Raw genomic sequence first — 13,368 nt, 5'->3', positions numbered from 1 at the left:
GCTGGCACTGACCGGCCCTTCCCATCTCCCATCAGCCAGGGTGGCGGCAGCTGGGGCCGAGGCGACTTGTCCAATTTGTGCAACTTTCCCCCAAAGCAGCGAAGCCAAGGGGTGACTTTGGCCCCCATCCCGGACACCTGTGCCACAGTCACAGCAACAGGGAGCTGGTTCACAGCGGGTCCGGCAGGCGGGGCTCTGAGGGGGCCTCGCTGTGCAAACTGCTGGCACCCCAGCTTCCAGTTACCCCAGTGGCCCACCTCCTGGGGGCAGCAGGGTAAGTGCAGCCTTGGGGGCCAGGCAGACAGGTCCATGGGGCCTGTGCCCCACTGCCCCAAAATAACAGTGTGTTTTTCTTTCAGCCTCCTAACCTTTTTTTTTTTTTTTCATTATTTTTCATTTTTTTAAAAAAACAAAAACAAACAAAAAACTTCTGTGGACCTTCCATTGTCACACCCACTACCCCTCAAGGGGAAAGGTGTCTAGAGTCTAGTTTTTTAACGATATTTTTGTCCTCTCCTAACATTTTCTTCAAAGTCATTTAAAATTAAAAAAAGAAAAAAAAAAAAAAAACCCTTCCCCCCCAATCTATAAAGTGCCTCGTGGTGGGTGAATTAAGGTGCATCGTGTGGTTTGTAACAAGTGCTGGGGACCCTGCCCCTGCTTCCTCCTCTGCTCCTTGCTGGGAGCCTGCAGGCTGGAGACCCGAGGGTCCAAGCTGCTGCTGCTGCCGCCCCTGGCCTACAGCCCATGGGGCTGGTGGGATGGGCTGGTCAGTAGTCATCCACGCTCTCGATCTCACCAGAAGGTCCATGCAGGGAGTACCCTAAAGCCAGGGGAGAAGGGTTTGAGCTCCCCCAGACCCCTACAGGCCAGTATGGAGGAAGCAGACAGAGCTCCTTCCTGGTCCTACCCACACTCACCCAAGATGCTGGGGTCCGAGTGCAGCATCAATGCCCGTCTCTTGGCCTTGCTGCCCTCCCCAGGGCCAAGTTTGGTGCTGTGGTTGGCCTGAAAGGCTGTCTGCAGAGAGGCACTGCTCAGCCACGCCTCCTAAAGCAGCGCATGGGAGGGAGTCACAAGTGCACTGGGCAACCCTTCCCTGCTCTCCCCTACCCAGACCTTACCTGCTGCTGCTGCTGCCGTTGCTGGCTGGCTTTCTGCTTGGCCCTCCGCTCCAGGAATTGTTTGGCAAATTCTTTGGCTTCCAGCGTGTCCCCCAGACAGGAACGGATATAATCATGGACGTCATAGGGGGATTCTACCTCCTTGAGGATCGCTACAGCCATGGGCACTATAGGGCAGGGTGGAACAATCAGGCCAGGTCCGAAGGCCCTAGACCCAGTGAAGGGGCCCAGGTGTACCTGCCATACCGTCCAGGCTGCCCGTGGTGCTCAGGGTGTGCAGCATCTGCTCACACCACTGGGTGAAGCCGTCCTGGGGCCTCGGGATGCCCTGTAACAGCTTCAGCAGCTTCTCTTCTTCCTCTGTCTTTTTGCGAACAGGCCGACCTGTCAGGTGGCTATAGGAGTCGCTGAGGCGGGAGGTGAATCTGGAGATTAGCTCAGGTGTTCAGCATTCTTCTACCCCACCCCAGCCCCACAGGCAGGGAGCCCACCTGAGAGATGGGCTGCTCCGGCTGTTCTTCAGGCCGAGGCTGCGGGCCAGGCTCCCACTGCTCTTGAGGGTGTCCTCCCAGAGGCCCAAGCTGCCACCACTGCTGCCTCCACTCTTGTCTGGCCCGCCCCATAGTGGCCCAGCCTCAGATACCCACTGGTTCAGGGGGCCAGTGCCCAGGCCCCCAAGCTGCTGCAGATGGCAGGAAGTTAGGAGGCTCCAATAAGGGACCCGAGAAAGCTAGGCAGGGAGGCTTGTTAAGAGGCACAGGGACAAGGGACAAGGTGAGGGCTATGTTGAAGACAGCCTCGAAATCAAATGAGGAACCAGGCCTTGGATAGGAGTCTGGGCTGTGACCCCCACCTCCCTGAATCACCCTGAACAGAGAGGTCCCCGTCTTTGGGGGAAGGGGCAGCCACTTACCACACGGTGGTTGGGGGCCTGGGCCCGAGGCAGCTCCCGGGGTGTAGGCTGCTTGTGCAGCTGCCGCTCTCCCTCCAGCTGTAGCTCCAGCAGGGTCTTCATGGACAGACCCTGCTTGGCCAGGCCAGCCCAGAGCGGGGGTGGGGAGCTGGGTGCAGGGGGCACAGGGACAGCGGCTGCGGCTTGCTGTTGCTGCAGCAGCTTCAGCAACAGTTCCTGCTGCCGCACCTGGGCAGAGAAACAAGGGGGGTGAAGGTAGCTGATGGCAGCCAGTGGGGCCCAGACTGAGAGGGGCTGGGAGGGTGAGGACCTGCTTGCGCCGAAAGAGCTCCTCCTCCTCCTGCCTCCGCTTCTGCTCCTCTTGCTGCTGCTGGCGGCGCTTCTCCTCACGGCGCTTGCGCTCCTCCTCCTCCCGCTTCGCCCTGAGCTCCACTTCTCTGCGCTCCTGGAACTGAGCCACGTCACACATCAGACAGGGGATGGGGCGGCCTCAGTACAGCCTCCACACCCAGCCCAGGCCTACTCACTTTATGTTGCAGCTGGAGTTGTTCTAGAATTGGACCCTGAGTCGAAGAGTTAATTGGTATGTCCCAAAGACTGGCCTCACCACCTGCAGGGGCAAAGGCAGCTTCAGGGGTGCACTTGGGGCCCCTGCTTCTACCCAACCATGGCTCTTCAGCCACAAAAGGTGGACCAAGCAGCACGAGGTAAGGACCTGGGTCCCCATCCCTGCCACAGGGGGAAGGTGGCACCCAAGGGAGGAGAAAAGGAGGAAAGGAGGGCCAACAGGCCACTCACCAGACTGTGATGAGGCTGAGGTATGTACATCCCAGAGGGAGCCTGAATCTGGCACCGACAAGGACCGGCTCATCGTCGGAAGCAGGTTCTGGTCCCCACCTCTGAGGAACAAATCATGACTCAGGGCCCAACATCCACCTCTGGTCTGCCCACCTTCCCCTTTCGCACATCCCGAGGATTAAGGTACACATAGCCACCCAGACCTGGGGGGTTTGAGAGCCTGGAGCTGCTGCAGGAATGTCGTGAGCTGCTGCTGCGGCGGCGTCAGGTCCCCCATAGCTGCCTTTTCCCGGAGTGCGCACTGTGGGAGCTGGCGGCTATGGAGACAGGGCACATGTGGTGGGCCACTCAGCCCTGCTGCCTGGCCAACCTCTGAGCCCCGGCAGGTCCCCCATACCTGCCAACCAGCTGAAGAAACTGCTGGTGCTGCAGCTGCTGGTACAAGGCCGCTGCGGCCAGCTCCTGCTGCTTCTTCAGGCGCTCCTGGTCCATGTTTCCCTGCAGGAGGGCGAGAGCAGGCCCAGCGCGCACTGTGGCAGGGAGGACAGGCTCTTCTGGGCCTGCCCAGTACCACCAGCTCTCCGCTCCCACTGGCCCTCCCTGTAACCTGCAGAGGAAATGTGTGCTCACCAGCAGCGGGGGTGGGGAGGGCCCAGGGGCAAAGGGCACTCGGCCCCACATCTTGATCACCTCTCCTAGAGGCTGGAAGCCCTCATCACAGCCCCGCTTCACCAGCAATGACATGGAGAAGTAGCCAGCCTGGAACCACTCTGCCATCTCCTGGGTTGTAAAGGGGCCTGGACCAAGGAAAGCCACTGGGGTCAGAGGACAAGCCAAAGACGCCCTGAGCAAGAAAATTCCCCGAGCAGCCCTCCCATCCCCCACAGCTACCTTGGATCTCCCCTTGTGGGTCCTTGTAGAACCACTTTCGGGCAGCGCCATGGCTGAGGGGGAGGGCAGTGGCAGCTGTGGAGTGGCGCAGGCCCTGGGTCTGCATAGCAGCCGTGAATTGTTCCTCCTCCAGAGAACTGTCCTGCAAGGAGGCCACCAGCTTTTCTGCTTCCTGAGAAGAGAAAAAGAGGCTGAGCTGCCTGATCACAGCCACATCAGGATGGGGCTGGGACAGGTCATGAATGAGGCAGGACAGAACTGAGAAGGTGGGTATGATCTGAGACAGGGACAGATGAAACAACTGTGCTGAGCCCCTACGGGGGAGAATCCCTGGGGCTCTGTCAGGCACCCTCCACACCTGCTGCAGGTGCTTCAAGCCTTCTTCATCCTCCAGATCTCCAGGTGGAGCAGGGGGTGAGGCCACCCCAGGACTCAGCTGAACTCCCCTCAGCTCATCTCCTAGGGATGAAGGAAGAAAAGTGAAAGAGGGTGCAGTGAAGGGGACAGACACTTCTCTATCCACCCTCCAAGAAAACGGGTTCTTGCTCTCTCTTTTCTCAATATCAGTGCCTTATGCACCCTCCCACAGGTGTGGTGAGCCTTCTCCCCCAGCCCCAGCCCACAAAAAGCCCCATCTGTCTACCTTCAGCTGTGGGGAGCTCTTTCTCCACAGTTTCCTCACCATCCCCATTCGTCCCCCAGAGTGGGCCCAAGGTAGACAGTGGGGATGAGGAACTGGACTTCTCCTCCTGAGGAGGCAGTGGGGTTAGTTCCTTCCCACCTAAAAGAGAAGGGTGATTATCAGGAATTAAAATCAAGATGCAGAAGGCCCTGCACAGGAGGCCGTGCAAACCCACCAGCTGTGACAGCACTGAGCACAAGGGACTCACTGTGTATTCCAACTCCCTGTCCTGCAGGGTGGGACATCAGCAGGTCCCATAAGGCTGTGTGGGTACATGCATATGATGCCAGACATCTATCTACCTGTGTACTCTGCTAAGCCTCCCAGGGATTTCAAATGTCACTGATCCTACTTTATTTTTACTTGATTTGCTACCTTTTAGGCATAACCCTGCTGCTTTGGAGTCCCTCCCTAGATCCGAGCTCTTGTTTTGCTTATGTTTTTAAGAAGCCCAACCCTATACGTGGGCAAGTACGCAGCCCAATGACAGACTTCTCTGGCAGCCTGGCCCCAGCCCAAGGATCTTCAGCCTCCCCATCATGGTTCTGCAGTCTTACCTGCCTCAGGTCCGTCCTCATCCAGCCCTTCTGAAGGCTCTTCCTCCTCTTCCTCCAGGCCCTGGAAATCCAGCTCCTGCTCCTCTGGAATGGGCTCCTTGGGGCCCTTCTGTGTGGGAAAGGGAGACTGCACGTCAGTGGAGGGAGCCAGGAGACCCTGCAGGCAGGCTCCACCCTCCTCTGATCACTCTTCCCCTTGCCTCCTCACAGGTACCTTGAGAGGCAAGAAGGCCCCAGAGGCATCGAAAGTGCCCATTTCTTCATCCTCATCATCCAGGCACCACTCCGGGAGCCCATCCTTGTCGTCATCAAAGCCATCAGGTCCACGGCACCTCCGGAGGTGAGAGCTGCCTCCCCCACCCCGCCCCTCCTCTTCACCACACCCTCCTCGCTCCCCACGCAAATCAAATTCAAACTTTCTACGCCGTTCCCCATGTTCCCGCCAGCCAGCAGAGCGGGGGCCACCATCTGGGGGAAAGTTGGAGAAGGAAAATCAGCCACCGAGTCAAACGAGGACTTCCCCTCCTTTGCCATTTAAAGGATACCCCAGGAACCACTGCCTCTCCAGGACTGCTTCCCGCTCAACCCCACCTCAGCAAGCTTTCAGATTCTCTCTCTTGGCAAGAGGAGCCCACCCTCAAGGGACAACCGCTGAACTCCACAGTGCCACCTTGCCCAGTCTCACCAGGGCTGGTGGAGCGCCAGCGATCTCCATCTCGCCGGGGTCCTGCCCCTAGTCTCCAACTGCCCTCCTCCTCCTCCTCTTGCTCCTCTCGCAGGGAACGCCAGTTCTCACTATCTGAGCGAGCATGCTCCTTCCGTGGGCCAGCCCCGCCCTCCTCGAATGCAGATCGGGCTAGGGGCAAGGACAGACACGTCACTGCAGTCTCTGGAAGACTCTTGCTAGACCCTGCTCCAGGTCCTCCTGCCTCCATCACTGCCCCTGGTAAATCCCCATCAGGGTCACCCATCTCAAGCCCACCACCTCGGCTGCCATGCCTGCCACTCTCATACCTCCATCCCTCCTTGCCGACTTCTCAAACCGCCTCTCACCTCTGCAGGAGAGAAAGGTATTAGTCAGAAACAGCCCAACTGCCCCTCCCCACCCTGTGGAGTGCTGCACACCTTGTCCACTCTGCCTGAGGAGGAAGGGACACGAACTAGGGAGAAGCAAGCTGAGGAGCAGGAGCACAGAGAAGGTGACAGGGGCAAAAAGCTCCTCAAGCACAAGAAGGACAGGGCTGCTTAGGTCCAGGAGGTTGGAGGGCACAGAGGGCTCTGAAGAGGGCTCAGATGGTGTTTCTGGTCACTCTCTGCTGACAAAAACCCAAGCCTCCTTCCCCGGGACACTGCCCAGCCTAGGGCTCCGCCCAGCTCTGTCTCTGAGCCACCTCTTTCCAGTCCCACCTGTCATCCCAGCTCTGGCTTCGCTGGATCTCCCGGGGACTTCGCCCAAAGGCCCCCTCGCCTTCCTCAATGCTTCTTTGGTAAAAGCAACTGTCACCACGACCACGGCCTGGAGAAGGATGCAGCACACTTGGGTATAAAACCCGCCAGATCCTCTCTCCACACCCTTAGAACCACAGGCCCGACTCTGCCCACCCCTGAACACAGAGGCACCCCTCTACCTCTGCTCCGCGTGCTGCCCCTGCCACGGGAGGTGCCAGCCAGGGGGGGGCCAGCCCCTTTCCCCATCAGCCTCAGCACAGCCACACTGTTCACTGACAGGGAGAAGTTTCTCTGAGGAGGGAGCCAGGGGTGGGAGTGAGGACCCAGGAGCCCGACCACTGCCCATATTCCCAACTCCAGCCCCCAACCCAGGCTCCTATTGCCTCAGCCCCTGGCCAGGCCCCACCTGCTCCTCCTCAGTCAGAGGCTCCAGGGCCAGGGGCTGCAGCGGCTCCTCCTGTAACACGGCAGCAAACTCTTTGTCCTGCAATTCCTCAGGGACCTGTCAGTGGGGGTGGAAAGGCCAAGCTACCACATGCCCCAGGGCCCTTGCATGAGCCAAGTGAACAGGGAGCTACACACCCCGGCTACCCCACCTTGTTCTCCTTGACATAGAGGGCCAACATCTCCTCTCGCCCGTAGCGGTAGTCAGCCAGCTTGTATTTGGGCATAGCAGGGGATGGGGGTGGGGAGGCCACGCTGCCTCCGCTGGAAAGGGCCCTCAGCCTAGAATAGGCACAGAAGGGAAGCAGAGAGACCAGGGTCCAAGCAGCCCTAGACCTCTTCCCCAGCTGCTCCACACAAGCCGCTGCACCCATTGACTCACCACTCAGGCCCAAAGTTGAGCGTCTCTGCTGCCATTGTGGAGCTGGGGTTGCTTCCCAGGGGCTGGAGATTAGCAGAGGAGAGAGGATCCAAAACACACTGTCCAAATACCTATGGGGTCACAGACACAGAGAACATGAGACAGGCACAGAGCTTCTGCAACTTGGCCATTGGTCCCACCCTTCATAGGCACTGCACTGGGCCTAAGGCCAGTGGGTGGGTCACTTGGGCTGGGAAAGGATTCACCTAAGCCAGCCCTGTGGCCACTCACACCATGAGCTAAACGAGGCTGAGTCAGGGTGGGGGACAGACAGAGGAGAGTGAGGAAACCAGGAAGCTAGAGGCCTTTCTGCCTCACAGGGCACCCTCCCACAGCCCAATACTCACCTGGCGGCCTTGTCCTGGGGAGCAGTTCGGGTGCTGGGCTCTCTTCAGGCAGGGGCCAGTACGGAGTGAACTATTGTTCCCAAGCCACTGGCTAATGGTCTGGCCTTAATAGTGCCCGGGAGGGACCTTCACAATTAGGAAAGATCCTTAAAGAGAAGTGAGGGTTAAGTGTGCATGTGGGTCACATGGCATCCCTGCCATCTGCCCTACACAACTAGAGAGACCCTGTTCATAGGCAGGACACAAGGTAGATGCCAAGGTATGGCTGAGAACAATGCCAGGCCTGGTCTCGGGTCATCAGCACTTTCATCAGGAGGCTGAGACGAGGTGTGGCACAGAATGCAATAAGGAGGTAGACTACAATCAGTATGGACACTCAGGGCCACAGAACAAGCAAAAAAGCTCCTACAGCCACAAATATCCAACAGAGAAAAGGTCAACCCTGGAGAGAAGATCAGACATGAACTAAACTACTTCCTTCAAGGACAGACATTAGGGCTGGCTGTTCCAACACTAGAATCCAGGGCCTGGGTCTGTGGAGAAACCCAGCAAAAAAGGGTTCTTACAGGGCCAAAGATGGGCCCACACTGGAGGTTCCGGGCAGGAAAGCCTGGCCACGGCATCCCCAGGCTGGTTGCTTACTTATTTCGGTGCTGGGGATCAAAGCCAGAGGAGCTCTACCACTGAGCTATGTCCCCAGCCGCCTTTTGATAATTTTGAGATGGGATCTCATTGAACTCCCCAAGTGGCCACAACTGTGCACCCTCCTGCCTCAGTCTTTGGAGTTGCTGGGTGGCAGGTGCCACCCCAGGGCCGGTTTACCAAGAGGAAGCACACACCCAGACCTCTCCTCCAGATCAAGAACAGCTACTCAAACAAAAAGTCAAGGTGGGAACGACATTCTCATAGGTGCTGGAAGAAGGTGCCTCACCATGAAGTAGAAAGCAAGGCAGAGTCACTGAGGCCGACAGGAGAGGTGGCAGCAGCAATCAATTCCTCTAAGGAACAATGGAGGAGACTCGAGAGAGAGGGCTCATCCCTGGTGGGACTGGAGCAAAAGATGAAGGCCAGGCAGTGTCCAGGGCTATTCGAGGGCTTCCGTCACTGGCTAGGAGGAAGGCTGGGCCAGAGCACCTCTGCAGGGCCCATCCACTCCGGGATGCCAGGAGCCTAGGAAGGAGGAGGAAGAGGGTTCCACCAGAGCCTAGGAGAAAGGCTCTCTCAGACATGGGGGTCACCCAGAGTCAGTGTCCCTGCTCTAGGTCTAGAGCATGACGTGGTGCCCACAGACACCTTGACTGGCGAGGTTCCCAGCCTGTGAACCTCCTCCATGAGAGCCTCTGCTGACACTGCTGGCAACAGTAGCCCTGCCAGACATAGAAGTCAGAGAACCTGTTGACAGGTCGAAAGCTCTCTTGTCCACTGTGTTCAAGAAGGCCTCCACGGCCCACAGAGGAGGGCTCATCTTTCTACACTACAACCCTAAAGTGACTTGGCAACTGAATGGCCTTAAGGATGTGATGCTAAGTGAAACAAGCCAGTCACAAAAAGACAAACACCATAGGAATCCTCTTACTCGAGGTACCAGGTGACTCAAAGTCATGGGTGGAGAGTCGTCTGGGAGATGCTAGTGTGAGGGTAGGAGGAGGGGAATTGTTGCACACATCCAGGGTTTCAGCAGAGGACGAGGAAAAAGTTCTGACATGACTGGTGGCTCCTGGACACTACGAATGGACTTCCCGCCACAGAGCTGTACGCTGAAAAACATGACTAAAGCGGCAAATTTTCTATCAATTTAGAAAACAAGCCAGGAGCAGTGGTGCGTGCCTGTAGTCACAGCCACTTGGGAGACAGAAGCAGGAGGATCGAAAGTTCGAGATCAGCCTCAGCAACTTGGTAAGATCCTGTCTTAAAATAAAATAAGAAATAAAAAGGGCTGAACATGTGGCTCTGGTTAAACATCCCTGGTACAAAAAAAGAAAAAGAAAAAAAAAAGCTTTAGTGGCACTGGGGTGTAGCTTAGTGGTAGAGCACATGCTTAGCATGCACAAGGCCTGGGTTCAATCCCCAGCTCAAAAAAAAAAAAAAAAAAAGCTTCAAGAAAAATATTCCATACTCCTTCAAATAAGCCTCAGGAAAAGCAGTTTTGAGCCTTCTCAGATCATTCCTTCTAGTGGGATAGACACTACTTCGGGGGCACAAAAGGCTGCTGGGTGGAGAGGGGAGGAGCCTCACTCCTGCTTCCGGCCTCCTGCCTTGGGCAGGCTATCCTGGTGGGAAGAAACAACAATCAAAGGCAAAATGGGAAGAGCAGGGACACTGCAGAGGCAGGAGAGTGGGAGCAAGGAGGCAAAGCCCAGGAGCCTGAGCCTGTGCCTTCCTGGGGAAAAAATCAGGAGAAAGAGGGTAACTCTCTGGGCCCAGTGAGAGAAGGGCCTGATGCCAGGGAGTGCCTGGCCCTTTCTTCAGCCTGAAGGGACCAGAGAAGCAGTACAAGGCCACTACTCCCAGAAGGCAGGCCTCAGCCACACCCACTGCCTGGAAGCCAAGGGGTCTTGACTAGGGCGCTGTGGTCCCCAGGGGAATTTCAGCAGTGGATGGGAACATTTGGGGCTGTCTCAACTGGGCAGAGGGGCACTACTGGAATCTAGTGGGTAGACGCCAGCGATGCTACCGGACGCCCTACAATGCACAGGAGCGCTCCCACAACAAAAAAGTCCAAAATGTCAACAGTGCTGAGCTGAGAAACCCTGCTCTACCAGGGGCCCAAGCAGCCACTACTCAGTGTTTACAGAGAAGATGCAAGACAAGGGAAACCTAAGTACACGCATTTGTATCCTGCTCTGAACAGCAGGAAAATTACTCCCTAATTACACTGTCCCATGAGAGAAATCTTAAGACCTGCCAGTAGGAAAATCCCTGAGAAAAAGATGAAAAAATAACCCTTAGTTTGCCCATCACACCCTCCCAATCAAGCACTTGGATCTCTGAGAGAGAAGAGGGCGGAGAGGAGGCAAACCAGGGCTAGGAACTGTATCCTCTCTCTGGCTGCTTGAGCGGGAGTCAGAGGCCCACTGCAGTTTGCCTCTGCCCCAGCCTCAGCCTCTGGCTACCTCCTCACCCCTTCTTTCAGACCTCAGTGAACCCTCACTTCGCTAGCAGCTGAATTATCGCTATTAAACGGCTGCCACCTGCTGGAGACAAGGGGTGAGGGCACAGACTAGTCCTGGGAGCTCCCAACTGGCTTCAGGGACCGGGAATCTGTTCTGAGGGGTTCAGAACTCACAGAAGTAAACAATGTAGAGAAGAGGTTGGCCCAGCGCACACTAAGTTGAGAACATTATTTCCTTACTCCATCACCCCTAAAATTAGTTCCAATCCAAAGTGATGTGCCTTGGCACTGCTCCGTAGGTACCACGTTAACAGAGGCAGAATCCCAACCGCTTCAGCATTTGGAGCAACTAACTGCCCAGTCCCAAGCTGTAGGAGGTGACTCGGCCCTTTCCCAGGATGGAAACATCCTGCGTGCGTGGTGGGACAAGGATTCTGAAGCTTAGAAGGGCTGCAAACCCAAATTCTTTTGGGCTGGTCAGTTATCCCAGCACTCTCCTCTCTATGCCACGTGACAAACGCCACCAACACTTGGCAACTATTTACTAGTTAACAGTTTTCAAAGCACTTTCACTTTACCTCATTTGATCCCTTCTGCCCACTTGCCCAGCCTGGGGCTCTAGCCAGGGAAAACAAGGAAGGGGAATTGCACCTGCCCCATCAGGGAACCCCGAAGCTTCATGCTATCCAGGACTGGAGAAGGTGCAAACAGTGGCAGTAGCCATCCCAAACACTCAGGCTTTCTGTGAGAATCTGAAACCATTTTAAATTTCTTCTTCGACTTTTAAATCCTTCAAAAAGCCTCTTCTTTTCCCCGTTTCTTCTCCAAGGTAGGGCTATCTTTCCATCCCCAACTCCAACCTCAGATGTAAAGGCCAGGGCAAACTGGGGTCCCTGATCTAAAAAGTCACACACAACACTAACATGTCCACTGGCTGATAAAGCCAGTTCAGAAGCCTAAGCACACAATCCACTTGACCATAATCACCATCTGGGACCCACAAGGCCACTGGTCCCCAGGCAATGGTGGGAACATAAAGTCCAGATCTGCTCCAACTCCTTCCCAACTGGAGGACCAAGACCTACAATCTAGGAGGTACAGGTGGAGCTGGGGTGGAGAGAGACTGGCCTGGGGCTGCAAGAACAGTGAGAGGAGCAGGAGCCAGAGACCAAACTCCCACTTGTAAGCAGCAAAGTGGAGCAGCTTACTGGCCCATGGCAGTGGGGGGATGAGGGAAGCTAACATGACAGCTCACAGGGGCCGTGGAGAGGCTGCCGGCAGGGTGAAGATCTTTGGGAAAGCAGTTCTGTGAGAAGCAGGGGTAGGGGGGTCACCTGGAGTAGGTGGAGGAAAGATGAGGCCAATTAGTACTTATTTAGCATCTCTCAGAGCCCAGCACTAGAGTGGAACAGATCTGGAAGTTGACTGGGAATTGTAGTTACCACCGGGTTGGAAGAAAGAGAGACGAAGGTCCCATTAAAGTTACTTGCAAAAACAAAAAAAAAGGAAAAGGCAAAGTGTGAGGGGCTGTGACCAGGGAGCTGCTGCACTGGGGACATGGGCTAGGGTGGGCCTGGCCTGGTGTCCGAGACTAGTGTCGGTGCAAAGGCAGGTGTTTCACGCGACCAGGCGACCGACCGGAGGAAGGGGACCCCAATGACCAAGCACTAAGGTGGCAGCCTGAAATGCAGGAAACGTAGGTGATGAGCCAGGCGAAGTGGTTGGGCGGAGGGGAAGCTCCCATGTTGGCCAAAGTGCTGCAACGCTTTGGACTTGAAGACCCTCGAGGCCCCCATCGTTCCGAGGAGAACCCGGCGGCACGTTGGGGACACCTCGAGGGAGCGCGGGGCGCGCACACAACCAGCAGGGGCCCGGCCAGAACCGGGCATTCGGCCCCGCGGGCGGGATCCCGGAGGGGCGACCGTTAGGAGCGCGGGGGTGGGCAGGCGCGGGCCGGGCCGGAGGACGGCGTGCCCTTCAGGGAGGGGCGCCAGGTGCGCTGGGCGCGCGCGGGGGACGGCCGCCCGCCGGGAGCCGGCCTCCAGGGCCCCGCCGAGGTCGGCCCGCTCCCGAGGAGGGTCTGGCCGCGGGGAGGGGCGGAGAGGGCCGCGGTGCCGGCGGCCTGGGGGAGGGCCGGGGCTGGGGCCGCGCCAGTGGCCCGCGCGCTGGCTCGAGCTCCCGCAGGCTCCGCGGCCGCCGCGGCGTCGGGGGCGGGCCTGCCCGGGCCGGGCTGCGGGCCGGGGTCCGCGGGGCCGCCGAGCGCTTACCGCGGGCGGCGGCGGGCGGGTGGCGCGAGGGTCCGGTCCCGGGCGTTGGCGACGCGGCGACGGCGGCGGCGGCGGCGCGCGGCGGGCCGGGGGGGGGGGCGGCGGCGGGGGAGGGGGCGCTGGCGCTCCCGCGGCGGCCGCTCCTCTCTGTTTGTGTTTGTAGCAAGATGGCTGCCCGCCTCGCACCACGTGACGCGGACGCGGGGCCGCGGGGCCGCCCCCTCCAGCGCCGCCGCGGCCGCCGCCGCCGCCCTCGCCCTCCGCGGCCCCGGCCCGCTCGGACCTGCTGCCCGGCCTCGCGCGGCGAGCCCAGCGGGGCACGGCCCGGACGCCCGCCGCCCCCGGCCCCCCCGGCACGTGACC

At 58.1% G+C, this 13,368-nt stretch overlaps 1 protein-coding gene across 5 annotated transcripts; it reads right to left on the bottom strand.

Moving 5' to 3' along the window:
• Positions 1-678: 678 nt before the first annotated feature.
• On the bottom strand, positions 679-13,081 carry Gigyf1 (GRB10 interacting GYF protein 1). Of its 5 annotated transcripts, none has more exons than XM_026413135.2 (27): positions 13,006-13,081; positions 8,558-8,796; positions 7,627-7,772; positions 7,241-7,350; positions 7,011-7,140; positions 6,821-6,916; positions 6,594-6,705; positions 6,373-6,481; positions 5,980-6,020; positions 5,651-5,821; positions 5,180-5,433; positions 4,966-5,074; positions 4,370-4,507; positions 4,085-4,185; positions 3,727-3,898; positions 3,466-3,632; positions 3,233-3,333; positions 3,039-3,152; positions 2,836-2,936; positions 2,565-2,647; positions 2,348-2,488; positions 2,038-2,265; positions 1,616-1,806; positions 1,371-1,531; positions 1,125-1,291; positions 921-1,050; positions 679-823 (listed from the first exon to the last, which is right to left on the bottom strand). In XM_026413135.2, the coding sequence occupies exons 4-27, from the start codon at positions 7,273-7,275 to the stop codon at positions 771-773; spliced, it is 3,105 nt and encodes a 1,034-aa protein (XP_026268920.2). In that variant the 5' UTR covers positions 7,276-7,350; positions 7,627-7,772; positions 8,558-8,796; positions 13,006-13,081; the 3' UTR covers positions 679-770. The 5 variants fall into 5 exon arrangements, with proteins under 5 accessions (XP_026268920.2, XP_026268925.2, XP_026268923.2 ...); XM_026413140.2 differs by having other exon boundaries at positions 921-1,020; XM_026413138.2 differs by having other exon boundaries at positions 1,616-1,803.
• Between the last annotated feature and the right edge of the window lie 287 nt (positions 13,082-13,368).

The sequence above is a fragment of the Urocitellus parryii genome, chromosome 9, assembly GCF_045843805.1.
Source record: "Urocitellus parryii isolate mUroPar1 chromosome 9, mUroPar1.hap1, whole genome shotgun sequence".
NCBI classification, from domain to species: Eukaryota; Metazoa; Chordata; class Mammalia; order Rodentia; family Sciuridae; genus Urocitellus; species Urocitellus parryii.
Note: the sequence above shows the minus strand (reverse complement) of the source record. Positions and strands in the feature narration are given on the sequence as shown.

Excerpts from the sequence above, each read along its gene's own strand:
- Gigyf1 (XM_026413135.2), bottom strand. The coding sequence starts at position 7,275 with ATGGCAGCAGAGACGCTCAACTTTGGGCCTGAGTG. Across the intron at positions 5,075-5,179 it reads GGGCCTTCTTGCCTCTCAAG|AAGGGCCCCAAGGAGCCCAT; the intron begins GTACCTGTGAGG and ends TTTCCCACACAG. Across the intron at positions 1,807-2,037 it reads AGGCCCCCAACCACCGTGTG|CAGCTTGGGGGCCTGGGCAC; the intron begins GTAAGTGGCTGC and ends TGCCATCTGCAG.